The following is a 26,598-nucleotide window of genomic DNA, read 5'->3' on the forward strand; positions in this document are numbered from 1 at the left end:
GGCCTCTGGCCCCCTGCGAGGCCGCACTTAAAACTCCCCTGGACACACAGCTCAGGTGAGCCGGTCAGCGCTGTCTTTCCCGGGGCGCTAGGTGGTGACAAGTGTGGGGCAGGGACTGGGGCACTGGTTCGCCCCAGCAGCAGCTCAGAACTTCCCTCCCAGCTTGGGCAGGAACCGAGGTTTCCCAGGGAGACCCGGACACCGGCTCCTTGAGCCCTATTCCAGAACTCGTTGTGCTGGGTTCCTCCGCGTGGCTTGGGGACCTGCGCTCTCGGCCTGGAATTGTAGGTAAAATTTAGCAGTTTGTGTCTGTGATATGTGTTCTGAGGCCCCCAGGCTCCAAAAAGATGGTCCAAGTCCTTTGGCCACCAAAGAGGACCATGAGTTGTCCAACGTCACCCAGCTTTGCCCACGTCTCAGTCAGGACTCTTTCCACCGATTCCCGACTCCAGGCAGGACCCCCATCCTGGAACACTCTCTGGTCCTGCCTGACCACGTGCTCCTACCCATGCACCCACCTCCCCAGCAGCTGGCAGGAGCCTAGGCCCCCCTTTCAGACAGACAATGGGACAGACCAAACCCCAGGTCACACTCCTGTAGCCCCTTCAGCTGGGGATCCCCTGAGTCCAAACAGGGAGAGTAGCTAATGTGTTCAGGGCGTGGGTACTGGGGAGCCTGTGAGGCCAGTGAGGAAGGGGCAGAGGTGTTAGTGGTAAGGAGCTTAGGACGGAGTCCCCTAGGACACTGGGAGGGGAAGAAGCAGGAGGGGGGAAGGGTCATCCATATCTCCACCCTCCCTGGCCGTCAGCCTCCCTCCCCCAGCCCTGATGGGAACTAAAGGCCAAAGTCTGCCCCAAGGTCAAAAAAATTGATTGTTTTGCAAGAAGGGGGCAGGAGTGGAACTGTGGAAGGATTGGCAGGGGAGGACAGAGCCCCTCGTCCGTCCTCTAGCCTGGGCCGGGGGGCCATGTCTGGAAGGCTGGACTGAAACCAGGACTGTTACCCCACCCTGTGAGGGGGGGAGGTGAAGAAGGGCCTGGGCTCAGGCTGCCTGCCAGGACTGATAAGGGGCCTCTTGGGGCTCCCACAAACGGTTTATCACTGGGGTGGGGGACAGCCTGCAGGGCTCAGGAGGGGGCACGAGCATGGACCGGCTTGGGGGTCTACTCCGAAGAGCGGTAAGATCGGGCGCGGTTGGGAGATCCTTAGGCCTTCTCTCCAGGTCCTCCAGCCCCTTCCCCAACTCCTCCCATTCCCATCTCTAACTCTCCCCTCCAGCCTGCCTTTCAGGACCCTCTTCCCTGCCTTGTGTTCATGGCACCCCAAAGTCACTATTATTGCCAGATTCCTCCCCTTCCCTATCTCATGCACACCACGCCCCCCACAGCAAAGGTTGTCCCCAGGACCCTCTCAGACCATCTACAAGCGTGTGGAGGGCACCCAGCAGGGACGCCTGGAGGAAGAAGAGGAAGACGGGGAGGAGGGGGCTGAACCGCCGGCCCACTTCTTCCCCATGGAGCTGAGAGGCCCTGAGCCCCTGGGCTCTCGACCAGCTCGGCAAAACCCTGGACTCTGGGAAGCAGCAGGACGAAGAGCGGCCCCCTACCTGGTCCTGACAGCCCTCCTGATCTTCACTGGGGGTGAGAGTCACCCCCACTCCCACTGGAGGGTCTGGGCTTGGGGCGATGTCTGGGGTCCAGGGAAGGGCACAAGGAGAATCTCCATCTTGCCACCCACCAGCCTTCCTCCTGGGCTACGTGGCCTTCCGGGGGTCGTGCCAGGCATGCGGAGATGACGTCATGGTGGTCAGCGAGGACCTGAATGATGAGCTGAGCCCAGACTCTCACCAGGGCACGTTGTACTGGAGTGACCTCCAGGCCATGTTCCTGCGGTTCCTGGGGGAGGGGCATCTGGAAGATACCATCAGGTGAGGATCAGCTTGTCCCATTCCGGCCCTCAAAAACCATCATCCGCTCGAGTCCTCCTCGCCCAGGACCTTGAGTCCTTCCACCTGCCGCCCTGACCTCTCTGTGCAGTGGTCCTGGGAAGGATGGCAGGCATTGGGGGGTGAGGGGGGACTTCCAGAAATGAGACTGCAGAAGGTATATTTAGGAGCCAAGGGAACTGACTTAATAAGCACAGGGGGTCCAGCTTCCACCTATGAGGTGGGACAGACCCAGGAAAATCTTGAACAACACACTGAGGACACACTTAGGTTTTGACCTGTGGCAGTGGGGAGCTCTGGGGGGCTCAGAGAAATAGGGGTTTAGGGAACCAGAAAAAGAAGCAAATGCATTTGTGGGCAGAGACTGTCTCTCAATCTGTGGGGGATGCCATCCCAGCAGGAGCAGGCCGGTGTTCCTCTTGTCCTGCTGAGGTCAACTTTTCCCTCTGGGAAGGAGCTGCCGCCCGGTAGGTCCAGAGAAGACGTCAGGAATCATTTTTTCAGTGGATTCTCCTGGGTTTTCCAAGTTGAAGATCATATAATCTATATTTAGTGAGAGATGCATAGTTCCTTTTCAAATGCATACATCTTTTAGGTCTTTTTCACTTCTTACTGCATTGAAGAAGATATGAATTTAGGTAATGATGATAATACATATCCTTGCCTATTTCCTAACTTTCATGGGAATGTTTTTCTAATACTTTGTCACTGTGTCCATGGCGCACTGGCTTAAGGGCTCTTAGTTCCCTGACTAAGGGGAACTGAGGGGTTGAACCCGGGCCCTCAGCAGTGAAAGCAGAGTCTCAACCACTGGACCACCAGGGAATCCCCCCAGTCAGCTTTTTAAAAGTGAATTAAGGAAGTATCCTTCTATTCCTAGCTTACTGAGACTTTTTTTTAATGATCAGAAAAGAGGAACAAGAATCAAAATTTTTTTCAAACATTTTTCCATAATGTATTGCAGTGATCACATGATTTTTCTTCTCTAATGTTTATGTAGTCATTTGTATTATTAGATTTCTTTGTTTTCATGAGATCAACATAAACTTGATCGAGGTGTATCATTATTTGTTGATACATTGCTGGATCCATTTTGCTTGAAGATCTTAAATCTATGGCATCAGCAAAATGCATGGACTTTTTTTTTTTTTCTTGAGCAACACTTAGTAGTCTGGGTACAGCCTGAGTAAGTGGATGGTTTGACAGGTCTAGGGGTGGGGTGTGGCACTGTGGATGCCATCAAAGGGCAGGGAGGCAAGAGGGAGGCAGTGAGAGGGAGCAGGCAATAGGTGATGTATGCCATGTAGGCTGGATGGGGAAGGAGGGAAGCTGGGGAAGAACTGATAGATATGGAGAAATCAGACAGTGTGGAGTGCCCGATGGGGTCAAAGAACAGGTTATGGTGATGCTAAGGGAGTGAGTTTCAAACTGAAAAGCTCCGGTCAGAGAGTGAGATTCTGTGTCCTATTTATCCTGGAGTCTCCAGCACCTACCGCTCTGCCCGGCACTTAGTAGGTGTTCAGTAAATCAGATCAATATTCCAAAGATGGACTTGTGGGGACAAGGCTCAGGATGTGGCCGGGAAAGTGGCTGGCCAGATGCCAGGGTCCTCACTGACAGTGGATAAGTGACCAATTGGCTAGAAGATAAGAGCCGTAAGGAGGGACAAAGGATGGGGTTGCTGGATGGCACGGGCTTCGAAGGAAGAGAGTTTCACCTGTGGAGAAATGGTCAGAAATGTGCGCAGTGGAGCCAGGAGCATGCGCCTCTCTGGCCTCTGGTGGTATGAGAGCCTGAGCTGCCTTCGAGCGTCCTGCAGGAGACGCGGCTTCCCAGGGGACAGTCAGGTTTCTGCCGAGGTGAAAGGTAGAAGGGGCACTCAGTCTGATGCTGAGGAGGGAGGACTTTGTTTACCATGGAAAGAGCACAGGTGGAGCTGGTTTAGAGAGAGCGCATGTGGGATGTGGGGGGGTGGAGGTGGCCCTGGCACAGGTAAGATGGACGATCGGGGAGCGTTCAGGTGACAGCAGGCTGGCTAGCTAAGTGGTGACTGTGGAAGAAGACAGGGTGAGGTCTCCAAGACAAGTGACCCCAGCTTCCACCGGCAACCGTGGTAGAAGGTGTCCCCGCGAGGCCCAGCTGGAGGAGGAGAGGGGTGCAGGACCCTCACCTCTGCCTGGAGAGCCCTTTGGAAGAAAAGTATTTTCACGCCAGGGGCAAAGCGCAGGCCAGTGCATGTAGATGTGGAGGGGACAGTACGATAGATTGGTGGTGCGGGTCATTTGGCCTGCCGCAGGGAGAGCCTCAGGGATGGTGGAGAGCACCCCTGACCATCAGAAGCTGAGGCGTAAGCAGAAGGAAGTCCTGGAGACCCTGGCAGTCATGGCAGGAGAGATTTAAGAGCCCCTCACCGCCCAGGGCTGGGGCCTACACCTCTGGCATCTTTCCCTGCTCCAGCCCTCTCCTCCAGGCACTCAGACGTCCCAGCCCCTGCCTCCTCCAGCACCTCAATCCCCGTTCTCCCTGCACAGGCAGACCAGTCTTCGGGAAAGGGTAGCCGGGTCTGCCGGAATGGCAGCCCTGGCTCAGGACATCAGGGCTGAGCTCTTGCGCCAGAGGCTGGACCACGTGTGGATGGACACGCACTACGTGGGGCTGCAGTTCCCAGATCCGTGAGTGCTGCGAGGTGGGGGTGGGGTGGGGCGTGGCGGGGGTGGGGTGGGCTGTCGGTGGGGCGCTCACCACCCCGGCTCCTCAGGGCTCGCCCCAACACCCTGCACTGGGTTGATGCCTCCGGGAAGCACGGGGAGCAGCTGCCACTGGAGGACCCCGACGTCTACTGCCCCTACAGCGCCACGGGCAACGCCACGGTGAGCCTGCCGGTCCTCAGGATGGGGCGGCCTGTCCTTTGCCTGGACGCGCCTCACGGCCTCCCGATCCTCCTCTCCCCAGGGAAAGCTGGTGTACGCCCACTACGGGCGGCCGGAGGACCTGCAGGACCTGCGGGCTCGGGGTGTGGAGCCGGCGGGGCGCCTCCTGCTGGTGCGCTTGGGAGTGATCAACTTTGCCCAGAAGGTGAGGGTCCCCGGGGGATGGAACCTGGGGCCGTGGAACGGGGAGGGTGCCCGCTGGGCAACCCGAGGATCGGATGGCGGCAAATTGGAAGCGTCCAGGAGGCTGTCAGAGGGAGAAAAGGGAGAACCAAATGGGCTGTAAGAAACTCGCCAGGGGAACAGAATCAGGAGGGAATATGGGGCTTGGGGGCTGCCAAGGCACTGCGGGAGCATCGAAGGTGAGGTCCACCCGGTGCCCACACCTACAGATCAGAGGCCCTGCCATCCCACTTTTATTTGCATTTTCTTCCCTTCTCAACCTGCTTTTTCTGGGAGAATGGGTCCTTTAGCCGCGTGCCTTCCACAGGTGGCCAGTGCTCAGGACTTTGGGGCCCAAGGAGTGCTCATATATCCGGACCCGGCAGACTTCTCCCAGGGCCCGCACAAGCTCAGCCTGTCCAGCCACCGGGCTGTGTATGGACATGTGAGTCTTGGGGGAGCTGTAGTGCCTTCCTGGGGTCCCTGGACTGTTGTGCCCTGCCTAGGATGAGGCTGGCATGCTCTTCTGGCAGCTTGGCTCCGTTTCAGTTTGGGCACCCCTCTCCCAACAGGTGCACCTGGGAACGGGGGACCCCTATACGCCTGGCTTCCCTTCCTTCAATCAGACCCAGTTCCCTCCAGTCCAATCCTCAGGTCTCCCAAGCATCCCAGCCCAACCCATCAGTGCGGACACTGCCTCCCTCCTTCTGAGGTGAGGACCATGTAGGGACCGGGAGGGGAGGAGGCAGGGAGAGGTAGGCTGCAGCTAGCTCATAAGGTGTCTTGGGTGAGCTAGAACAAGACGGCTCTTCTGGGTGGGCACAGCCTCCTGCTAGGGGCCACCCTTTGGTGAGTGGAACTCCAGGTCATATCACAACCTCTGCTGGGCACCCTTGAGCAGGATACAACCTGTACAACTGTCCAAGGCAGTCTGGCCCCTCAGCCAGGGTACAGATGCAGAGAGCTGGAGCCAGAGGATGGGAGGGAGAGAAGGAGTGAAGAGGGGGGCTTTGGACTCGTCTATAGCCTGGGCCTCTCTGCCTCTAATTCTTTCTGTCCCACCCCTTTCCAGGAAGCTTGAAGGCCCTGTGGCCCCCCAGGAATGGCAGGGGCACCTCCCAGTCTCCCCTTATCGCCTGGGCCCTGGGCCAGGCCTGCACCTGGGGGTCAACAACCACAGGGCCTCCACCCCCATCAGTAACATCTTTGGCTGCATCGAGGGCCGCTCCGAGCCAGGTGTGCTTGCTTGCCCAGCATCACACACACACCCTACCGGGGAGGCGGGGGAGAGGCTGGCAAGTTGGGCCCGGGCGGATTGAGTGGGAGTGGGGGGCACTGAGACCTCATGCTCAAAGCTGTCTAGAGATAGAACGGGCAGTTCTGCACAGTAGCGAGTTCCCTAGCACCAGAGGTGAACAAGCCTAAGTTGGATGATGTTAGAGCATGAAAGGGAGGTCAGACTACAACAGACGAGCCTTTCAAACATAACTTGATGTGGATAACAGTGAGGAATCAGAGTTCTTGAGCTGAAGAGCATGGTACCTCGAAGCACTGGAGGAGTGGCACATGGAGGCCTGTGATGAGGCTCCGATGAGGATGCTGGTGGTGCGAGTGTGAGTGGGAAGGGTCAGAGAGAGATTTAAAAGGGGAAAACTCATCAGGACTCGGTGAACAGAGGGACATGCTGATCAGGGAGATAATGGAGTCCAGAATGACCCCAGGCACCCCGATGAAGGAGCGGACCATCTGGGAAGGGCCAACGGGAGGAGAGGCACTCTTTAGGGACAGCCAGGATTGCAGGCTGGGGCTGCGGAGATGTGAGGGTCCTCGAGAAAGGGACCCTCCCAAGGTCGAGGGAGAAGTCTCTGGGTTCTGCCCACGTAACAGGTGGGCCCCCAACATCCCTCCCTCAGATCAGTATGTGGTCATCGGGGCCCAGAGGGATGCATGGGGCCCAGGAGCGGCCAAGTCTGCTGTGGGGACCGCCATACTGCTGGAGCTGGTGCGGACCTTTTCCTCCATGGTGAGCAATGGTAAGGTCAGGACCTGGGCCTGGGCCGGGCAGCTGGGGCTGTGTGGCCTGAGCCAGGACAGGGCAGAGAGGCAGTTAGGAGCACAGGCTGGAGGGTGGCCACTGAGACCTGGGCTCCAAACCTGGCTTCCTCCACGTCCTGGCTGCTTGGTCCCAGGCAAGTCACTTCACCTCCATCTCTTCACTTAAACATGAAAGTACTAATAGTCCTTAGTGAAAAACCTTATGCAAGCAGTCCCCATCACTGATACAGCTGAGTCAGGGCAGACCCAGGTTAGATGGGCTGGGATGGGGGCTTGGTGGGAGGGAAGGAGAGACCCCAGGGGACCGGGACCGAGGAAGACAATGAGGTGGGGATATTTGCTTGGCCCCCCAGCCAAGCCCACCTCCCCTCCCCTCCCACCACCCTACCATCCCCCCACTGCTGCCCCCAGGCTTCCAGCCTCGCCGAAGTCTTCTCTTCATCAGCTGGGATGGTGGTGACTTCGGGAGTGTGGGCTCCATGGAGTGGCTGGAGGTACCCTGGGGTCCTGGGCAGGGAGTCAGGCAATGGGGAGAGGTGGGGAGGGGGCAGGAGGGGGGAATTCACAGTCCACACCTCACCCACAGGGCTACCTTAGTGTGCTGCACCTGAAGGCTGTGGTCTATGTGAGCCTGGACAACGCAGTGCTGGGTGAGTGGGGGGCAGTGCCGCCACCTGGCCCCATTGGGTGCACCCTGCCCCTGGGTGCCAAGCCTGAGGCCTGGCATCCCTCCCTCTCCGCAGGGGATGACAAGTTTCACGCCAAGACCAGCCCCCTTCTCATCAGCCTCATTGAGAACATTCTGAAGCAGGCAAGAGCCCGGCCAGGAGCAGGGGATGAAGGGAAGCTGCTGGCCGCTAGAGCCTGACCAGTGTCCCCCCAACCCTGCCCCCAGGTGGACTCTCCCAACCGCAGTGGGCAGACCCTCTACGAGCAGGTGGTGGTCACCAACCACAGCTGGGAAGCCGAGGTGTAAGTGGCAGCAGGCACATAAGACAGCTGGGGGCAGGGGGAACACGTGGGCGACCCTGAAGCCACACTGCGCTCCCTCCTGCCCCTCCCCAGGATCCGGCCGCTGCCCATGGACAGCAGCGCCTATTCCTTCACGGCCTTTGCGGGGGTTCCTGCCGTTGAGTTCTCCTTCATGGAGGTGAGACTTCGGGCCCTGTCCCAGAGCGGTAGCCCCTGGGCCTGCCCGCACCCTGCCCGCGCGCCTACACCCCACTTCCCGCCCTGTCCCGGCAGGATGGCCCGGCATACCCGTTCCTGCACACAAAGGATGACACCTATGAGAACCTGCACAGGGTACTGCGGGGCCGCCTGCCCGCCGTGGCCCAGGCCGTGGCCCAGCTCGCAGGGCAGCTCCTCATCCGGCTCAGCCACGATCACCTACTGCCCCTCGACTTCGGTCGCTACGGAGACGTGGTCCTCAGGCACATCGGCAGCCTCAACGAGTTCTCTGGGGACCTTAAGGTTCGAGACGCCAACCCTCGCTTCGGGTTTCTGGTGGGGTATGGGGAGCGACGCGCCACATCCCGTGAAAATGCCACCGGGGCCAGGGGGATCTGCCCCATCTCCGCCTTGGTCTAGGGCCCCTCTGCCAATCTGGCCCCTTTACACCCGCCCCAGTCACTAAGGCCCTAGGACCCCGCTGGAACCCACCCGACAGCACAGGGCTTCTCTTCCTTCCTTCTGCTCCCAGCATTCTGTCCCCCTATACCCCCCACCCCACCCTTGCCAGTCCCAGGGTCCCAGGCCCATCCCCCCAGCACCTGGACCCCCACCACCCTAGGCCGGGGTCCTGGCCCCTGCCGCCGGTCTCAGCCTGTGCTTCCGCCCTCAGGCCCGCGGGCTGACCCTCCAGTGGGTGTACTCGGCGCGAGGGGACTACATCCGTGCGGCCGAAAAGCTGCGGAAGGAGATCTACAGCTCGGAGGAGAGCGACGAGAGGCTGATGCGCATGTACAACGTGCGCATCATGCGGGTGAGGCCCCGCCCAGCCCGTCCGCGCCGCCCCGCCCTCTTCCGGCGGCCTGGGGTCCCTCCTCCAGGCCCGGGTCCCACCTCCAGACCTGGCGCCTGCGCGCTGTCCTCCTCCCCTTCGCTTTCACGGGTCTCTGTCGTCCCGGCGCTGCCAGTCCTAGACGCGCAGTCCTTTGCTTACAGGCCCGCCAGGCTGGAGCCACCACTGAGGCGGGCCGGCAAAGTGATGAGACAGGGCGCGCCAGCCCCTTGGCTACAGTTGCCTGGCTACCGCAATTGCAGAACTAAGACAGATCGCTCCTCCTCCGGTTCCCCACTGCCGACCCACCCCCTGCCCACAAGCAAGTCCACGGTGGTCCACAGTCTAAGAGGTGCAGGATTATGGTTCGGGAGGTGCAAAAAGCTTAAATTCAGAGCATAGAGAGCCCTCTTCCTTCTGGTGAGATGGATGAACCCCAGAAAGGCTGCCTGGAGGAGGTGTCATGTGAAAGTTATACAAGATTATTATTCCCTTGCCAGTCCCGCTTGCTTTGAATACTTTGCAACCTGCACCCCATCTCCAATTCCAACCCCTCCTCTTCCATTTCCTTACCCCAAGAACTCAACTCTGCAACCCTTTGACCTCTAGAATTGAGTGCGTAGGGGCTGTGGGTGTGGGGGAAAGTCTAGAGCAAAATGCTAAGCAGGGCCATCCTCAGTGAGTGTGGGGTGAACAGGGAACCCCACATGCATGTGCAGTTTGGGGATGCTGTGTCTGGCCTTTGCAAGGTCTTGTTCTTTCTCTCCCCCTTCCTTTTTCTGTCGTACTGTCTTTCTGTTGACAAACCCACCCCTCTTGCTCTTTTGTCCTGGCTCCTTTCTCTTGGATTGGACTTGGTTTATTCTCATTAACAGATCTTGCTCTAACCCCCACTGTGCCAGGCTCTAGAGACACAAAAAGACACCTCCTCCCCCTGAAGTTGCTGTGTGCCCCCCAAGAGATAAAGGCCATCTGGACACGATTAGGCCATGAGAAACGATTCACACTCAGAGCTGGAGAGTAAAAGATGTAGAGCTAAAAAAGAAAAGAAAAATAAGAGGTAGGGCTTCAGAACCCGAAACAGGGCTGAGCCAGACCCAGAGAACTTCGTGGCTCTAAACCAGGGGTTGGTAAACTACAGCCAGCAGGCCAAATCTGGTCTGCCACCTGTTTTCGTAAGCGAGGTTTTATTGCAACACAGCCATGCTCACTGGTTTTCCTATTGTGTGTGGTTGCTTGTGTGCTACAGCAGCAAAGCTGAGGAGCTGCAACAGAAACAGTATGGCCTGCAAAGCCTAAAATAGTGACTGTCTGGCTTCTTGCAAGAAGGAGAAAAGTTTGCTGACCCCTGCTTTAGACTATAACAGAAGTCTTGAAGAACAGACAGAACTTGGGTTGGTGCCAAAAGAGGATGTTTCAGGGTGGAGAGACCAGGTATAAAGGCATGGCAGTGAGACAGGTCTGACTTTCCTTGGGGGCAGGGTGTGGACCAGCCGAGCCAGAACAGAAGCCCTGTGAAGGAGAGGAGGGGAGTGGGTTAGGGATCAACTTTGGGGTTTGGGTTTGGGGGGTCTGGGGCATCAAGGAAATCTGGAAGGTTTTTAAGCAGGCAGGTGATGTAAGCAAAGTGGAATTTTAGGAAGGTCTTGACCAGATTGTAATGGCTTGAAGAGGGAATGAAGTTAGTAGCAGCTGAACTTTTGGTGGGGGTGGCAAATACCACCTGAAGTGAGACATTTGGAAGGAAAAATGGACAGGCTGGAGGCTTCCTTGGCAGCCCAGTGGTTAAGACTCTGTGCTCCCAATACAAGGGGCACAGATCTGATCCCTGCTCAGGGACCTAAGATCCCAGCATGCTGCCCCTCAAAAAACAACAATAACAAAACCCCAAAACCCTCCCCAAATGATTCTAATGTGCAGCCAGGGGTGAAAAACCACTGTATTATAGGTCATGAGAAGAGCAGGAAGGTGGAGGTCGAAACTTGGGCCTGCCCACAGGTGGGAGGAGAAGGAATCGGAGCCGCTGGCAGAACGGTGGGAGAACTGGGCTAGGAGCGAGGCCATCACAGGAAGTTTGAACAACATATAAGTCAAGAGGGTGAGGACCCAGGGTCAGGCACTTCCTAAGGGCCGGCCTGTCCCCTTGACCTTTGACTCTGGGCTGTGGACATTCACGGAGGGATGCAGGAATGACCGGGGTGTGGAGAGGTGAGGAACAGCAGGACGATAGACGGTTCTTTGAGGCTTTGGGCAGAGAAGTGAATGGGAGAGGAAGGAAGACGGGGAGTCCTAGATGCAGGGTTGGAGGCTCAAGGGAGAAAGAAAGGGATCCAGTCCGAAACACGGTGGGAGGGCGCATCCTACCTGACTACTGGTGACGTCACATTCCGGCCTTTCCTGATTGGGTAGCCAAAAGAAGGGCCTTAAAGAGGCTGCTCAACTGTATTGACTCAGCGTGCATGAGGTCCCAAGGTGGGTTTGGAACTGCGGTTCGGACTTCGACTTGGTCCCCTTCTCGGCGCAGGTGGAGTTCTACTTCCTGTCCCAGTACGTGTCGCCGGCCGACTCCCCGTTCCGTCACATCTTCCTGGGTCGCGGAGACCACACGCTCCGCGCGCTTCTGGACCACGTGCGGCTGCTGCGCGCTGGCGGCCCCGGGGCCACCTCCTCCCAGGTGGCAAGGGGCCTGGGCTTCCAGGAGAGCCGCTTCCGGCGCCAACTGGCCCTGCTTACCTGGACGCTGCAGGGGGCAGCCAACGCGCTGAGCGGGGACGTCTGGAACATCGATAACAACTTCTGAGGCCCATGGCGGGGTATGGGCGGGGGTTGGGAACATGCCCCTGCCCCCTGGCGAGAGCGCTTGGTCTCTCTTGAGCGCTTTCTGGGTGACAGAGATGCCTGTGCACCACCTCCCATTGCTGACTAATTTATTAGTCCTTACCGTAATTCTCAGGGGCCCAGCGATGACGCCGGCGCAGACAACCCTGCATCCCAGACCCAGGGTGGTAGTAGGTGAGCAGTGCCTTCCGTAATGGGATGGTCATACTGTCAGCCAATCAGAGAGCAGCATCTGCCCCTCAATCACAGCCCCTTCCTCTTCAGTAGCCGCGGTCCCGCTAACAGCTAGAGACCACTATGGAAGGTTTCCTAAGCCCTGGGACCTGGCCATCCTTGGGAAAGACTGCTGGGGCCATAACCTTATGGCCAACATGTGGCCTGTAGTGGGAGGGGCTGGGGCTTGAACCTTAATAAACCACCTGTGGCATCTGTTGCTTACAGTACTTTTATGTGGCTTACTCACCCTCACCTCACCCTGGAGACCTGGGGAAGGGTTGGGCAGAAGGACCCAAAGAGGATGCACCTTGGAATGCTGTCTACACGGGGGAAAGAGCTCCTTCTAAGGAACTAAGGAAGCTTCCTGAGGACATAGGGTCTCTGGTCCCATCACTGCATGGTAAATAGATGGGGAAACAGTGGCTGACTTAATTTTTGGGGGCTCCAGAATCACTGCAGATGGTGATTGCAGCCATGAAATGAAAAGACACTTACTCCTTGGAAGGAAAGTTATGCCAACCTAGATAGCATATTAAAAAGCAGAGACATTACTTTGCCAACAAAGGTCCATCTAGTCAAGGCTATGATTTTTCCATTAGTCATGTATGGACGTGAGAGTTGGACTATAAAGAAAACTGAACACCGAAGAATCGATGCTTTGGAACTGTGGTGTTGGGGAAGACTCGAGAGTCCCTTGGACTGCAAGGAGATCCAACCAGTTCATCCTAAAGGAGATCAGTCCTGGGTGTTCATTGGAAGGACTGATGTTGAAGCTGAAACTCCAGTACTGGCCACCTGATGCAAAGAGCTGACTCATTTGAAAAGACCCTGATGCTGGGAAAGATTGAGGGCAGGAGGAGAAGGGGATGACAGAGGATGAGATGGTTGGATGGCATCACCAACTCAAAGGACATGAGTTTGAGTAAACTCTGGGAGTTGGTGATGGACAGGGAGGCCTGGTGTGCTGTGGTTCATGGGGTCCCAAAGAGTTGGACACGACGGAGCGACTGAACTGAACTGAACCCAAGACCACCACCAGTTAGGAGACTGGCCCTGTACCCTATCCTGGAACCAGGGATGGTTACATAATTTACAAGGGCTGGTACAAAATGAAAGTGTGGGGAAAAAAGAAGAAAAGAAAGTGTGGAGATTCTTGTTTGAAAAGCAAAAGCAAAGCTTTTTTCTTCCTTCCACAGCCTCTCAGTCTGTCATAGTGGTTCTTCATTTGTTATTTAATGTCCAGATCACTCAGACAAGAAGATACTCTGGGCAGATCCCCACAGGCACGCAGAGTTCTGCCCCGCAACTTGCTACAGACAGCCCACGTGCCTAACCAGAGCCAAACCCAGACCTGTGCTGGCATCCAGTCCCTGCTGGGAGTGGAGGGTGACAACTGTGATTGGGTGGGGACAGGTGAGACTCCATCGGGGGTGGCAGGACCCCCAGCATAGGCTCCGTTGCCTCATCGGACTGCACTTCCAAAACTTAAGTTCAGAGATAAAAGCATTAAAAATTTCAAGATAGAGACTGCAGAGCACTAACTGCCAAGCACGGTGGCCCCTTTGGAGCACAGCCTTGTGAGACTGCCATGGCTACACAGCCTAGGGTGGCCCAGCCTGGGACCTCTCTCCCCTCCAGGGTCCCCTGTGGCCCCTCGTTGAACAGTGAGGTGGAAGCTGCAGGAGGGGAGGAAATTCCAGGTGCTGCCGGCACCATTTTAGCTTTAATCATGGGCTCGGGAGGCTGCGGGCCTCGTTCTCATTTCCCGGCAGCTACGTAAATCCTAGGGCCTGTCTCTCAGGCTCCTCATCCTCTCTTGTTCCCGGGATGGTGTGAGAGGTCCTAGGCTGCTTCTCAGGCTGGGAAGTAAACGCTTCTTCATTTATGACTCAGGATGCCCCTGGGTTCTGGGATGAAACTGCGCCCTCCTTAGCCCCTGAGTCTGACTTTGTGGACTCTCAGGAGCCTAGACCAGGGGTCAGAAGCTTCCTTGATTCCTTGCTTCCCTGACATACTCTCCGGAACAAATTTCCCAAAGTTGTCTCTCAGCCCTCTCCACCTTGTCCATTTGCTCCTGTTGGTATACAGAATAAAGGCCTGGATGAAAAGGTCCACATCCTAATGCTCGGAATCTGTAAATGAACATCACCTTACATGACAAAAAGGACTTTGCAGGTGTGATTAAGTGAGGATTTTGAGATGGAGAGTGCAAATTCATATGTTGAAACCCTAATCTAGTGCCTCAGAATGTTTTTGAGGGCCTTGAAAGAAGTGATTAAGTTAAAACGAGGTCATCAGAATGGGCCTAATCCAATCTGACTGATGTCCTTGAAAGAAGAGGAAACCAGATGCAAGGAGAGACCTGAGATGCGTGTGCACTGAGGGAAAAGGCCATGTGAGGACCCAGGGAGGAGGGGGACATCTGCATGCCAAGGAGAGAGGCATCAGGAAAAACCAAACCTGCCGACACCTTGATCTCAGATGCCAGCCTCCAGAACTGTGAAAAAAACTAATTGCTGGTTTTTAAGCCACCAAGTCTAGAGTGATATGCTAGAGGTGGGACTGTGGACTTAATCACAAAGCTTCTTTTTTTTTTTAAATTTTATTTACTTTTTTGGCTATGTTGGGTCTTCATTGCTGTGAGGGCTTTTGCCTAGTTATGGTGAGTGGGGACTACTCTCTAGTTGCGGTGCCCAGACTTCTCGTTGTAGTGGCTTCTCTTGAAAGGCTCCGGCTCGAGGTGCGAGGGCTTCAGTAGTTGTGGTGCACTGGCTCAGTTGCTCCACAGCATGTGGGATCTTCCTGGACCAGGGATTGAACCGGTGTCTCCTGCGTTGGCAGGTGGATTCTTTACCACTGAGCCACCAGGGAAGCCCATCACTAGGGTTCTTATTAAAGGAGGCAGGAAGATCAGAGATAAAGGAAATGTGACAACGGAAGCAGAGGGTCAGAATCAGAGACTTGGAGATGCTATACTCCTGGCTTCTTTTTTAAAGTGACTTAAAACAATGATCATTTGTTAGAATTTTGTCTCTTGGCTTTAAAGATGGAGGAAGGGGTCACCATCCCAGGAATGCAGATGGCCTCTATAAGCTAGAAAAGCCAAGGAAACATCCTCTCAGCTGCCTCCAGAAGGAACCACCTCTGGGGACATCTTGATTTTATCCCCAGAAGATTCATCTTGGAGTTCACACCCCCAGAACCATAAGAGAATTAATTTGTGTTGTTTTAAGCCACTAGCTTGTGATAAACTGTTACAACAGACACTGGAAACTAATACCCACCCACTCCAATTTGCTGCCAACTCAGCATTGTTTTCTAAGTAATCTGCTTTTTAAAAAAATGTGTTCCAAGCCCCTCCCACCGGATCTCACTGGCAGCAAGGCCTTTTCTCAGCAGATACCAGCAAGATCATTCAAGTGTGATACCTCAAATGCCTTTTGGGGGTCCTGGGCACAGCCAGGCCAGTGTGAGTGGTTTGAAGGGTTTGCTGGGCTGTGGGGAGAGCCCTGCTCACATCCTGGACACAGGCTGCCACCCTCTGCACAGAATCAGACTCACATGTCACTGAACCCTGCTCTGTGTGTGGGAAGGACAAGGCCCTCCCAGGGCAGTGGGGTAGCTCCCAAGGCCCCCAAAGCAAAGCTGGAGCAACTGATAACCTTCCAGCAGCATAGCAGACCGAGTCTGTCTGCATGTTATCTTGCTGATTTTTGTTCCCAGTCAAGGATCTATCTGCCAGTGTCACTGGCTGTCCTTCTTCCCCCCTCCCCTCTTGCCTTGCATCTGAAGGAGGGCTGGAAGCCTGCCTTTCAAGCAGCTTTTTTTTCCATTGCCTTCACTTTTCCCGCCTGGTTAGGCTGAAGTTTATGTCAGGCAGTGCCACTTCCCCCCATCTTGCCAGTGACCTTGGTGTTTCTTAGCTGCAGGGGCTGAGGTCAAAGAAGAGACAAAATAAAAGCAGAGTAACAGACAAAAAGACAGAAGAGGATTCTGGGGAAGGGAAGCCTCCTGGCAACCCTGGCAAGAGGCTCTGATGGCTTAAGATGGTGGGACCTGAGTTCTACAGCAGGTGGGAATAGGTGGTATTTGTGTTTGTTTCTTTTCAGCTTTGGCATTGGAAAAGTCCCTGATGCTGGGAAAGATTGAGGGCAGGAAGGGAAGGGAGTGACAGAGAATGAGATGGCTGGATGGCATCATCAACAGAACAGACATAAGTTTGAGCAAACTTTGGGAGATGGTGAAGGACAGGGAAGCCTGGTGTCCTGCCATCCATGGGGTTGCAAAGAGTCAGACACAACAGTGAATGAACAACATGCTGGCTTAGCAACATGATCCTCTCCTTAAGACAGCGTTAAAAGGAATCTTAAGAATCAACTATCTCAATTTCTTCATTTTAGAGGCATAAACTGAAACTCTGAAAAATTAAATGACTTGCTCAAGATCACATGGTTTTTTTGGCGCAGCACCAGGCCTCGACCTAGGTCTTCTAACTCCTCAATGGGCCTCTAGGTGGGAGTAGGAGGAACTGGAGAAATGACATGGGAAGAAAGGGGCGTGTTTCTTACCTATTTCTCAGTTCAGTTTTACAAATTTATTTGATTCAACTTGGAAAAAGATAACAAATCCCTAGGTCTGGAGGGAGATGGGGAGGAAGAAGGAAGCAGGAGTTGAGACGAGGTTATGAACATCACAGTGGCTGTCTCACGTCCACATCCACATCCATGTCCTGGCCCAGGGAAGCGGCGTGGAGGTGGAACAGAGCTCAGGTCCGGAGGAACACCATGGTGAGGAGCCCTGGGGAGGGGAGAAAGAAAGAGCAAGGTTGTGTGTGGAGCCTGCCGGCTCTGTATACCCTCTTTCCAGCCCCCATTCTCCTCTTGCTGGGCCTGGATCCACTGGGCTCACCTAAGACGTAGGCTGCCACCAACTTTTGTCCCAGGGAGACGTGAAACATTTGGGGCAGCTGGCTGCCAAGTTCATCCTGGAGCGGGAGCAGCAGGAAGGCCACAGAGATTGTGCCCATCAGCAAGAAGAGGAGGAAGGAGCTGGTGGCCAGTTGCGGGTGAGGGTCTGGGGAACAAGGCCCGTCAGGAGTTCCAGCCTCCACTCCTGTTCAGTCCAGGGAGGAGGCTGAAGGTGGAAGGTGTACCCACTTTTCGTTGGACACTGGAAGTGTCCTCTTCTCCCTGGAGCCCCTGTCCCCACTGCGCAAGAAACCCTCTCCCCTCTGGTCCCTCATCCTTTTTCGCTCTTCAACTCTGCCTTGATTACTGGCTCCCGTGTACCTGTGTGTCAGGCAGGGACCTCTGTCTCCCATAAAATACAATGTGGTACATAATTGCTCAACCCGCGTTTCTTATTGAACTGAACTGAGTTGACACAGGATGGGAAGTACTGGAGTTAGAGATAAACGAAGAGTTTTTCTCTCTAGGTGGAGGCCAGAAACCAAGGAAACTGCGAAGTCTGCTTTTTCCCTAACCTGATATAAAATCTTAACTCCTAGAAATGTTTCTATTAAAAAGCAAAAGGCTGAATCAGAAGGGAATTCCCAGGTGGTCGACTCTGCGCTCTCACTTTCAGGACCCTGTGTTTGATCCCTGTTCGGGAATTAAGATTCTGCAAGCCCAGAAGGGGCACCAAAAAACCCACAAAAACCCAGAACACCGATAACAACAAAAAACCTCTTCTACTCCAAATTAACTCACCTCTAAGGTCATGCTAGGTCCCCTCCCCCTACAGAACTCAAGAATTCCCATCCCCAAACTCACTCTCTGGGAAGGGCTGGGCCGCGGATGGTGCTGTCCAGGAATGAGGCTCTGCGTGGGGCGTTGGGTCAGACTGTCCCTGAAGCTCAAGGGGGTACGCTGGGGCCCTTAGAACCGAGGTGATGTCCTTGCGCCCCACCACTCGGCCCTCTGTTCCCTCCTCAGAGAGCTCAATGCGGAAGCGATCCTGGACATTATAGTGCCTGGGATTGGGGGCCACGTGGCGAATCACACTGGTCCGGAGAAAGGAGAGAGGCCCATTGAGGGGCAGTGATCCAAGTGAATCCAGGCCCCACCCTCCCAGGAAACTCCCTCTTAAGGATGCAGACAGAGGGTGGGGGAAAAAAGGCTGAAGAGCACCAGCTCTGAGACCTAAGTCACAGCAGGGTAAATCAGAGAAAGCTGGCCGCGACCACTGGCTTTCATCAGCCTCCCCATCCGCTCAACTCACATGTCAATGCAGGACTGAGGCTTCACATATCCTTCCGCGTCAAACACTGTGTATTTGGCAGGGGCTGTGCACAGCACTGGGGGAAAAGGCACAGAAAGATCGATCGACTACTGCCTCAGAGAATCCTGCACAAACCCCGCCCATGGAGTCCCCCCAGCCTTCTACCCTCGGACTGGACTTGACCCTTCCATTCTGCCAAGGCCGGACAGTCAACTGTACTGATCTGACTCCTCCAGCCCACCCAGCTCCCCAGCATATTGCCGCTAGTCCCCACATCCCGAGCACGAGGCGCCCATCCCCTTCACCTCGGAAGCGAAGCACTGCTCCCGTGGGGTTATAGAGGGTCAGTAGCTGCCGGGGTCCGCTCCGTTGGTCCGCCCTGAATACTAGATCCGGGGGAAAGACCAGGACCGGGACAACAGATCCCGAGGGAGGAGGGGCGCCCCGGGACCCCCGCCCTGGAGCCCCCGGACCCACCAGCTCCTGGTCCTGGGGCGCCCCACGGCGCATGCAAGCTCTGGGCGGTGGAACATCCGAGGGCAGAGCTCAAGGGACGGGGCCTGGAGTATAAAGCTGAGGGGTGAGAGGGGCGAAGGGAACGGGATGAGATCGTAAGGCAGGGCGTGGGCTGGTTCCGCCGCCGCCGCCTCAGAACCCCACTAGATAAGGCCCCCCAGCAGACCAGGCCCAGGTCTCCCAAACCCTTCTTCCCCCCCAGCAGCGCCCTGGGTCCCCTTAAGCCCCGCCCCCAAGCCCTACCTCGAGGGTCACGCCTACCCGGGAAACCCGGCCCCTCGCGGCTCCCAGCCCCGGCCCTAGTCTTCCGTCTTAGTTCCTAATCTCCATAAGCCCCGCCCCTTCCGGGCGTCCCGGGGCACCCGCCCCCTGCCTCCGAGGCCCGATTCCGCCGGTCGCCGCGGCCTCTTCCGGAGCTGCTCTTTCCGCCTCTTGCTCTCCTGTATCTGGGCCTCCGATCACTTCCTGACCTCGGGGCCGCGCTTCGTCGGGCTTCCGCCTCCGAACGGCGGCTCGCGCTCGGAAGCTCACCTCTGGTCACAGCACCTGCCAATCAACCTGTGGCCGGACCAGGGCTGCCATCTTTCCGGGAGATCGCTTCTGCACTTCCGCCGTACGGTCTTTATCATTGGCCAGGGCGGCCTCGACTCAGCTATGACTATTCGCCGATTGGTGAGCCTAAAGCGGTGATTGGCTTGATCACAGTGACGTAGCACTTGACGAGCGTCTCGAGCCAGAACGCTAACCCTGGAATAAGTGGAGCGGAGGGCTAGCGGGAGGGACCCGGGCCAAGATGGGAGTCGGCCTTTGTTCCTTCCTCCCCACTCTTGAGGCTGTCCAAATCACTAGCATCACATCCCACGAGGGAGCCCTCTTTTTTTCCCCTCTTCAATCCCAGGCTCTTCTAGGAGCTTCCGCAGCAACAAAAGCCGTTTTCTACAGTGCTAGTTGAATGTTGCTCCCCCTTGGACTCGGATCTCTGCCCACAGCACTTCTCTTGATTCCTTCCTGCACGGAGCTCATCGTTGAAATCTCTCATATTTGCAGAGGGAATTATGGTTCAGTCCTGCTGCTCACATCATCCCACGAAATGTCAACTCCACTCTCAGACGAGGAAACAGCCTCGACAAGGTGAAGGCCCCAGGCCACACACTTGGTTAGCAGTGGAGCAAAACAAAGTTAATCTTACCTGAAAGTCTTCTCTGCACCCTATCAAATAGAGAATCTCCCTTTGCCTGTCCTCTTAATCATGCTTTTGTGTTCTTCATTCATAGCAGTCTTATAGCTACTTGACCTCGTTAGTTTATCTCTGTTCGGGTAGAATGTGCTCCCTTCTTCACAAGAGCTGGGACTTTGTTTTCTTGTATTTTTGGCACCTGAAACAGTGCCTGACATTTGGAATGAGCAAATGAGTGAGTGACTATGATGAGCTTCTGAGCTGAGATCTGATTGAAGTTAGGAAGTGGACCAGGAAATGTCTGTGGAGGAGAATTCCAGATCGAGGGAACAGCAAAAGCAAAGCCTGGAAGCAAATGTGTACTAGAAATGGCCAACGAGCCAGTGTGATGGAAGAGGCTGAAAGGGAGATAATAGAGATGAGATGAGGTGAGAGAGAGGACACAGATCACCTAGAGCCTCAGAGCCCATAGTAGGACTTCAGATTCTATGCTGAGACTAATGGGAAACCATGGGAGAGTCATTTTCTTTTTTTTGACTGTGCCACGTGGCTTACAGGATCTTAATTCCCTGACCAGGGATTGAACTTGGGCCCTCGGCAGTAAAAGTGCAGAATCTTAACCACTGGACCGCCAGGGAATTCCCTTAATTTGTTTTTTAAAAACAGCTTTATTGAGATATCTTTGACATATAAAAATTGTATATATTTAAGATGTACAACTGGACATTTTGATATATGTATACATTGTGAAAAGATTGCCACAGTCAAGCTAATTTACATATCCATCACCTCTGCATATTAATAGTTGCCACTTTGTGTGTGTGTGGAGAATACGGGAGAATTTTGAGCAAAGGGGTGACAAGATTCAACTTACATTCTTCTGTGTAGTAACCCTTGAGTTGAAAGAAGGAATGAAAACAAATCCCCCAAGAGGAGCACCAAAACCATAGAAATGGAAATGTGACCCCTTCCTCAATCAAGAAACATTTATTTGAATAAGAAAGGGGTCCCTAGGTCCCGGGTGGGGAGGTTGGCCTGGGCTTAGGCCTGAGACCCAGCAGGCTAAACAGGCTTGGAGGGGCACTTCCTGCCGAGGTTGGTGAGGATCTGGTGCTGGGTAGGCCGGTGGAGAACCACGAAGCTCTCTGGAGGAAGGATGGGACCTCTGTTCTTGTCCACCTGGCCCATCAGCAAGTAACTGATTCCTAGGGAAGGGGAGGAAGGGATTGAGGATTTGTGTAACTGAGAGCTTATAGAAATACGGCCTCATCCCAGTCCCTCAGGTCTGCCACCTCCATCGTTTTCATGAGGCTCAGTCTCCCTCTACGCTTCCCCACGTCTCCATTACCTTTCTTCATGGGCGGGCACTGCTTGCACGGCACATAAAACTTCAGGAGGGTGTCAGTGGGTGGAGCGGGCAGGTCCAGGCCTCCGGCTTTGTAAACACCAGTGACATTGACAGTTGCTGTGAGGCCCTCCCCTGGGCCCCGCACCATGGACTTAATCATTCCTGTCACCACTGTGGGAGAGAGCCGGGAGAGGTGAGACAGGAGGCCAGGGCAGGGCTGGAACCAGAAGTTTGGGGAGAGCTTTGGAGACAGGAGGGGAGGTTATAGGAGCTGGAAGGGCAGAGCTTGGGGATGGGCTTCTTACCCAGGTCGCTGTTACAGAAGTGGCTTTGCAAGGTGCCTGTCCTCCGGCACTGCTTTGGGCAGGTGACACTGGGTGCATCTGGTGGGGGAGGGCGCACCCTTAGTGGAGGGCAACCTACCCAGCAGGGAGGAAGGACCACTTTCCCCACAAAAGCCTCATTGCTTTGAACTTGTTCAGAGCTCTATCCAGCTTTGGGTCCCAGCACCCAGTGCCCGGCCTTAGCACAGAGGCAGCGCTCGTGGGCGCTGTATGAATGAATGGGCGCAGGAAGGAGCTCTGTCTGATACAGCTCCCTGAGGCCTGCGTCGCTGTCTCTCCCTTTCCAGACTCACCCGGGCCCACCGGAGTTGCTTCTGCCTTAGGCGCGGCTTTGGGTTTCTCTTCAGGTGGGACTTCGGGCTTGACTTTGGGCCCGGCTCCGGGCTTGGGGCCCGGGCCGACCTCCCCTGGGCCTCCTTCGGTGGCGCCCCGAGGCTGGGTCCTGTAGGTGGCCGAGAAGCCGTCGGCCGTGACGCTGAGGTCCGAGACGAACTGGACGAGGAGCTCGTTCCCTTCGGAGGTGATGGAACTGCGGGCGGCGGGGCATCGGGGGAGGCGTCAGGCGGGCAGCGCATCCTGCTCCCAGCGGCCTTTTGACCTCTGCCCCTCAGCTGGCTGCATCAGCTTCTCGATTTCGCAAGCTCCACTGGCCTCGTGATCCGCAGACCGCAGGCCTGGAGCCAAGCCTCGGCCGGGGCCGCTACCTGCCCCGCCCACCCCGTTTGGGGCCGACACGTAGGCCGCCCGCGGCTTCAGCTAAGCCCCGCCCCTCCCGCCGGCCGCCGGGAACCCCAAGCTCCCGCACCTGGGGCTGCAGAGACGCCCCGACGCCGTCGCCCACCCAGGTGGCGCCCCCTCACCCCGGGACTGTGTCGCCACAGAACTTCCCCAGCCGCTTGGCGTCGTCGCTCACGGGTCCGTTGAACACGCTGACCGAGTCGTAGCGGCAGTAGGAGTCGGGCTCCAGGTCAAACTTGCCGAAGGTCAGTGAGATCACCTGGCGGCGGGGCAGAGGCGGAGGCTGCGCAGGGGAACTCCGGGTGGCGGAAAGGTGCGGAGTTCTCACCTCCTCCACCCCACCGCCGCCTCCGGGACGCTCGCCGGGGCCTCCTGTCTCATCGCCCGCGGGCCTTGGAGCCCACCTCTTAATGCATTCACACCGCGGCTCGGAGGAACACACACATTCACCGGGGACCCTCCGTCACCGCAGTCCGCAAGGCCAAGCCCTGGCTCATTCTCAAGGAAAAGACCCAGACTCTACCTCCAGCGTCACCACCACATACACACACACACACACACACACACAAATCTGTTTATATATCGGCATCGGGTACCTCGCTCTCGTAAGGCTCCTCACAGTTGTGATTTTACATTTTTTGTTTGGGTGCGAGCAGGTCTGGGTCTGTTTGTGCTCCCCACCATGGCCAGCTCAGTGCTGGGGACATTGTCGATGTTCAGTAAATCTTTGCAGTCTGCATGCTGGAGGGCGCAGCCCGAGTCCCCGAGGGCAACCGGGGCAGGGGGTCAGTACCTGGTCCGGGGGCGCGATGATGTGCCAGGAACAGCTGATGCCAGGGGGGTAATCGGACTCGGGCCAGTTGGGCGTGGTCAGGGTTCCCTGGGCCTTCTCCAGCCGCCCCCCGCAAAATTGGTGCTCTGGTGAGGGGAGAGAGGAGTGGGGGTGGGGGGCGGTGGAGACCCTCGGTCAGCTGGAGGAGACCGTGCAGAAAGCTCAGATGTCTGGGTCTCAGGAGGAGGGGGCGAGAGGAGGGAGAGGAAAGAAGGGGGGAAGGTTAGCAGAGATGGGGCTCGGCCGAGCGGGGCTCAGAGAGGTTTTGGACCGCGAGGGCTAAGTCTAGGACCGCCGGGCGCCCAGGCGGGCGGTGGAAGAGGGGAAGCAACTGACAGGATCCGCTCCCTTCTTGCCCCTCCCCCTGACCCGAGGCCTTATCGCTCCTCTTCCCCTGGGAGATCCCATCTCCCCGGCCCGGCAGAAAAGTCCCCATCACGGCTGAAAGAGTCCCCATGCTGTGAGGGTGCCCTCAAATTGGGGCACAGCCCCGAGGTCCCTCAGGGGAGGTCCCGCCTTAAAGATTTTAAGGAGACTTCTGCCGCCAGGAGGGGGTGATGGGACCGCAATCGGGAGCCCCCGGGCTGGGTGTAGGGGGCTCCGGGTCAGGGGGAACCTAGTTCCCCAGCCCGGGGGTGCCCCCCGCGCCCGTCAGAGGGAGCCCGATTGCGGACGGGGGCGGGCGTTACTCACCGTCCCAGTAACCCCAGGCCGCCCATTCCACCCGCGGGTCGGTGACCCATTTCCGCCTCGCGCCTGGGGGGGGCCCTGGAAGAGGGGGTGGGTGGGAGCGGGAGAGGGGAGAGAAGACGGGGAGGAGGGACTGAAGGGGCAGTTAGTGAGGAGGAAGGGTAAGGGAGATCATGGGGGCCCCAGGCTCTTGGGGTGGAGGTTAAGGCTGGGGTGGGGCCTGCGCCGGGGGCGGGGCCAGGAGAGGGGGCGGCGGAGGTGAGGGAGGTCTCACCAGTGCCGGAGGTGGCCCGCCCGCTGTACCAGAGCAGGAAGCCTCGTCCTCCCGTGCCCTCGTCCGATCTCATCCTCAGGGTCACCTGGTTGCCGGAGGCGACTAAGGGCGCGGGCCGGAAGGTCCCGCAGAAGCGTCCGAGCTGCTGGCCCGAGGTTCCAGACCCGGCAAAGATCTCCAGAGCATCGTACCGGCAGCTGGGGTGCTGCTCCAGGTCAAAGACTCGGAAGGAGAGGGACACAGTCTGGCTCTTAGGGACCTGACGGTGGGGACAGGGGCGGGGTCCTCCAAAGTCAGGCCAAACACGACCAGGAAGAGGGCACCTCTCTTTCCCCCAAGCGTTTCCTACAGAGACTGGGCCTAAAAGGGCCAGTCTGATGGTGCATGACTGCACCAAGACCGGAGTGAGGTCTGTGGAGAGACCAGAGGGGGTGCAGATGAAGGTGGGAATGGACAAGCAGGCTCTGCATTAAGGTGTGAGGTCACTTGCCACGTGGTATTGTGGGCACTGACCAGAGGGGAGCGGGCTGGGACTTCCCCAGGGAGAAATGGTGGGACTTGGCGGGGAGGGAATTCCCCTAGCAGTCTGGCCTTTGGCTGCCTGGACCCAGGCCTCAGACACTTGGAGGAGGGAAGAGTGGCCAGAAGGGCCTTCTCACCGTTATTGTCCAGATGCACTCCTTATTGGGAGGGTAGAGGTTGGGGAAACCCTCACTTGCCACGTAACCCGACTCCCCAGTCACATCCCCTCCGCACAGGAACACGGGTCTGGGGAACAGAAGAGAGGTCAGCCCTGCGTGGGGGAGTGCTGGAGAGGCCAGGAGGTGATGAGGATGGGCGGGGAGCCAGGGGGATGGGGGAGGAAGGCCCAAGGGATCCGAGGTGGCCTCAGCCAGCCCAAACAGGACCTCGGTGGGATACACTCCAGCAGAGGATCAGGGAAAGTGGGGCCAGCCACTTGGCTGTCCCTCCAGCCCCTCAGAGTCCCTACCCCCCACCCCAACAGGAATTCCGGGAATCCTCTCATTCTCCACCCCCCTCACCCTGCCTGGCTGTGGGGACAGGAGCCGCCTAACTACTTCCAGATGTGGACACAGACACGAGGCCATGCGGGGGGTGGGGGATGAGGGAGAAGCTGCAGCCAGGGCCCCGTGGTCCCAACCTCTGCCCTGCTCTGCTTCCAGCTAAGAGCTTGAGTGTCTGACTCTCAGGTCTCCCCCTCACACTCCCCTCTTCCCCCCACCATCTCCAGTTCCCTCCTGGAATCCAGACGTCCAGCCGCCAGGCAAGTTCAAGGTCTTGGTGCTCTCAGGTTCCATGGGGCTGGGGGGGGGGGAAGGGGGGGGCAAGGATCTAGATGTCTAGATGGATGGGAAGAGGACGGAGGGCGGAGGAATGGGGAGCAGTGGTGCCCACAGGAAACACTAGTCTGGCCGCAGGGAAGGAGGACTTGGGGGCCAGAGAAGGGTAGGGAGATGTGGCGGGGAGGGGGGTATTAGTGAAAGAAGCCACCAGATCTACAGGCATACCACTCCCCCCCGCCCCCCCCCCCAGGAATTAGGGATTTGAAGCTCACTCAAGCCATCTGGAAGGTGCCAAGAAACCTACCTGGTGTAGTTGGGGGTCTGGCCATGGGTGAAAGGCAGCAGCAGAGCCCAGGCAGTGAGGAGGGGCCCCAAGAGGGAGGCTGTGGCGGCAGGCAGCATGGCCAGGGGCGGGGGTGGAGAGAAGTGCTGGGGTCTTCAAGACAGAGGCAGCGGCTGAGTGTGGCAGCGGCGGCGGCGGCGGCGGCAGCAGCACGGATAATCAGTGCCAGATGAGGCAGCCTCGGGCGTGTGGGCGTGGGGACTGGCCAGTGGGGCGGGCGGTGGGGAAGGCGGGACAGGGAGAGAAGAGCCGGGACAGTGGTGAGTCCAGGGGCCTCTCTAGGTCCAGGACACACAAATACTGACCTAGTGGGGCAGGGGTGGAGCAATGAAGGCCAGAGTGAGCATCAGGCTCTCAGCATAATCCAGGCGGTCCAGGAATGTCTTCAGCAACCCTGCTCTGTCCAGAGCCTGAGCATCCTTCCAGCACAGCCTGGGGTCCTTCCTGCGGACCCTCCAGACCACCCGTGCACCTCCCCATTCCCACTTCCTCAGCACCCAGAGGAAGTCCTTCTCTGGACTCCCAACCTCTAATCACTCACTTCCTGACCACCCCCTGGCTCCAGCTTATTTTCCACTTCAAATGTTTACTGTCCTCTCCCTCCAGGGGCCAGACCAGGCCACAGAGAAAGAATGCTGCTTACCCATCTTCTTTCCCAAATACTT

The 26,598-nt window shown here is 56.9% G+C and overlaps 3 protein-coding genes across 12 annotated transcripts; 1 reads left to right on the plus strand and 2 right to left on the minus strand.

Annotated features, from left to right (window-relative positions):
• The first annotated feature begins 55 nt into the window (after positions 1-55).
• TFR2 (transferrin receptor 2) lies at positions 56-12,365 on the plus strand. Of its 5 annotated transcripts, none has more exons than XM_043456527.1 (19): positions 56-288; positions 1,118-1,178; positions 1,388-1,640; positions 1,741-1,927; positions 4,477-4,617; positions 4,704-4,815; positions 4,898-5,020; positions 5,366-5,482; positions 5,610-5,749; positions 6,110-6,273; positions 6,951-7,070; positions 7,504-7,586; positions 7,679-7,742; positions 7,836-7,903; positions 7,988-8,064; positions 8,158-8,242; positions 8,338-8,565; positions 8,936-9,076; positions 11,619-12,365. In XM_043456527.1, exons 2-19 carry the CDS (start codon positions 1,146-1,148, stop codon positions 11,892-11,894), a joined length of 2,412 nt encoding a protein of 803 aa, XP_043312462.1. In that variant the 5' UTR covers positions 56-288; positions 1,118-1,145; the 3' UTR covers positions 11,895-12,365. The 5 variants fall into 5 exon arrangements, with proteins under 5 accessions (XP_043312462.1, XP_043312461.1, XP_043312464.1 ...); XM_043456526.1 differs by having other exon boundaries at positions 56-284; XM_043456524.1 differs by lacking the exon at positions 56-288 and having other exon boundaries at positions 887-1,178; positions 11,619-11,907; positions 12,048-12,365.
• A 4,354-nt stretch (positions 12,366-16,719) lies between these two features.
• MOSPD3 (motile sperm domain containing 3) lies at positions 16,720-19,938 on the minus strand. Of its 5 annotated transcripts, none has more exons than XM_043454743.1 (6): positions 19,415-19,938; positions 18,673-18,940; positions 18,368-18,443; positions 17,920-18,149; positions 17,057-17,260; positions 16,720-16,945 (listed from the first exon to the last, which is right to left on the minus strand). In XM_043454743.1, the coding sequence occupies exons 2-6, from the start codon at positions 18,875-18,877 to the stop codon at positions 16,914-16,916; spliced, it is 747 nt and encodes a 248-aa protein (XP_043310678.1). In that variant the 5' UTR covers positions 18,878-18,940; positions 19,415-19,938; the 3' UTR covers positions 16,720-16,913. The 5 variants fall into 5 exon arrangements, with proteins under 5 accessions (XP_043310678.1, XP_043310681.1, XP_043310679.1 ...); XM_043454746.1 differs by lacking the exon at positions 19,415-19,938 and adding an exon at positions 19,257-19,317; XM_043454744.1 differs by lacking the exon at positions 19,415-19,938 and adding an exon at positions 19,127-19,248.
• Positions 19,939-21,032: 1,094 nt separating this feature from the next.
• PCOLCE (procollagen C-endopeptidase enhancer) lies at positions 21,033-26,410 on the minus strand. Of its 2 annotated transcripts, XM_043454738.1 has the most exons (10): positions 25,895-26,410; positions 24,946-25,054; positions 24,287-24,545; positions 24,016-24,090; positions 23,284-23,408; positions 22,613-22,749; positions 22,046-22,281; positions 21,714-21,791; positions 21,409-21,579; positions 21,033-21,265 (listed from the first exon to the last, which is right to left on the minus strand). In XM_043454738.1, the coding sequence occupies exons 1-10, from the start codon at positions 25,990-25,992 to the stop codon at positions 21,123-21,125; spliced, it is 1,431 nt and encodes a 476-aa protein (XP_043310673.1). In that variant the 5' UTR covers positions 25,993-26,410; the 3' UTR covers positions 21,033-21,122. The 2 variants fall into 2 exon arrangements, with proteins under 2 accessions (XP_043310673.1, XP_043310674.1); XM_043454739.1 differs by lacking the exon at positions 24,016-24,090 and having other exon boundaries at positions 25,895-26,401.
• Positions 26,411-26,598: the final 188 nt, after the last annotated feature.

The sequence above is a fragment of the Cervus canadensis genome, chromosome 32 (assembly GCF_019320065.1).
Source record: "Cervus canadensis isolate Bull #8, Minnesota chromosome 32, ASM1932006v1, whole genome shotgun sequence".
NCBI classification, from domain to species: Eukaryota; Metazoa; Chordata; class Mammalia; order Artiodactyla; family Cervidae; genus Cervus; species Cervus canadensis.

Coding starts and splice junctions, on each gene's coding strand:
- TFR2 (XM_043456527.1), top strand. CDS start 1,146: ATGGACCGGCTTGGGGGTCTACTCCGAAGAGCG. Junction 8,065..8,157: donor CACAGCTGGGAAGCCGAGGT/GTAAGTGGCAGC, acceptor GCCCCTCCCCAG/GATCCGGCCGCTGCCCATGG. Junction 8,566..8,935: donor AGTTCTCTGGGGACCTTAAG/GTTCGAGACGCC, acceptor TTCCGCCCTCAG/GCCCGCGGGCTGACCCTCCA.
- MOSPD3 (XM_043454743.1), bottom strand. CDS start 18,877: ATGCGCCGTGGGGCGCCCCAGGACCAGGAGCTGGTGGGTCCGGGGGCT. Junction 18,150..18,367: donor CCTCAGTCCTGCATTGACAT/GTGAGTTGAGCG, acceptor TCTCCGGACCAG/TGTGATTCGCCACGTGGCCC. Junction 17,261..17,919: donor GGCCCAGCCCTTCCCAGAGA/GTGAGTTTGGGG, acceptor TGGACTGAACAG/GAGTGGAGGCTGGAACTCCT.
- PCOLCE (XM_043454738.1), bottom strand. CDS start 25,992: ATGCTGCCTGCCGCCACAGCCTCCCTCTTGGGGCCCCTCCTCACTGCC. Junction 22,282..22,612: donor TGTGGCGACACAGTCCCGGG/GTGAGGGGGCGC, acceptor CGCCGCCCGCAG/TTCCATCACCTCCGAAGGGA. Junction 21,580..21,713: donor CTTCTGTAACAGCGACCTGG/GTAAGAAGCCCA, acceptor TCTCTCCCACAG/TGGTGACAGGAATGATTAAG.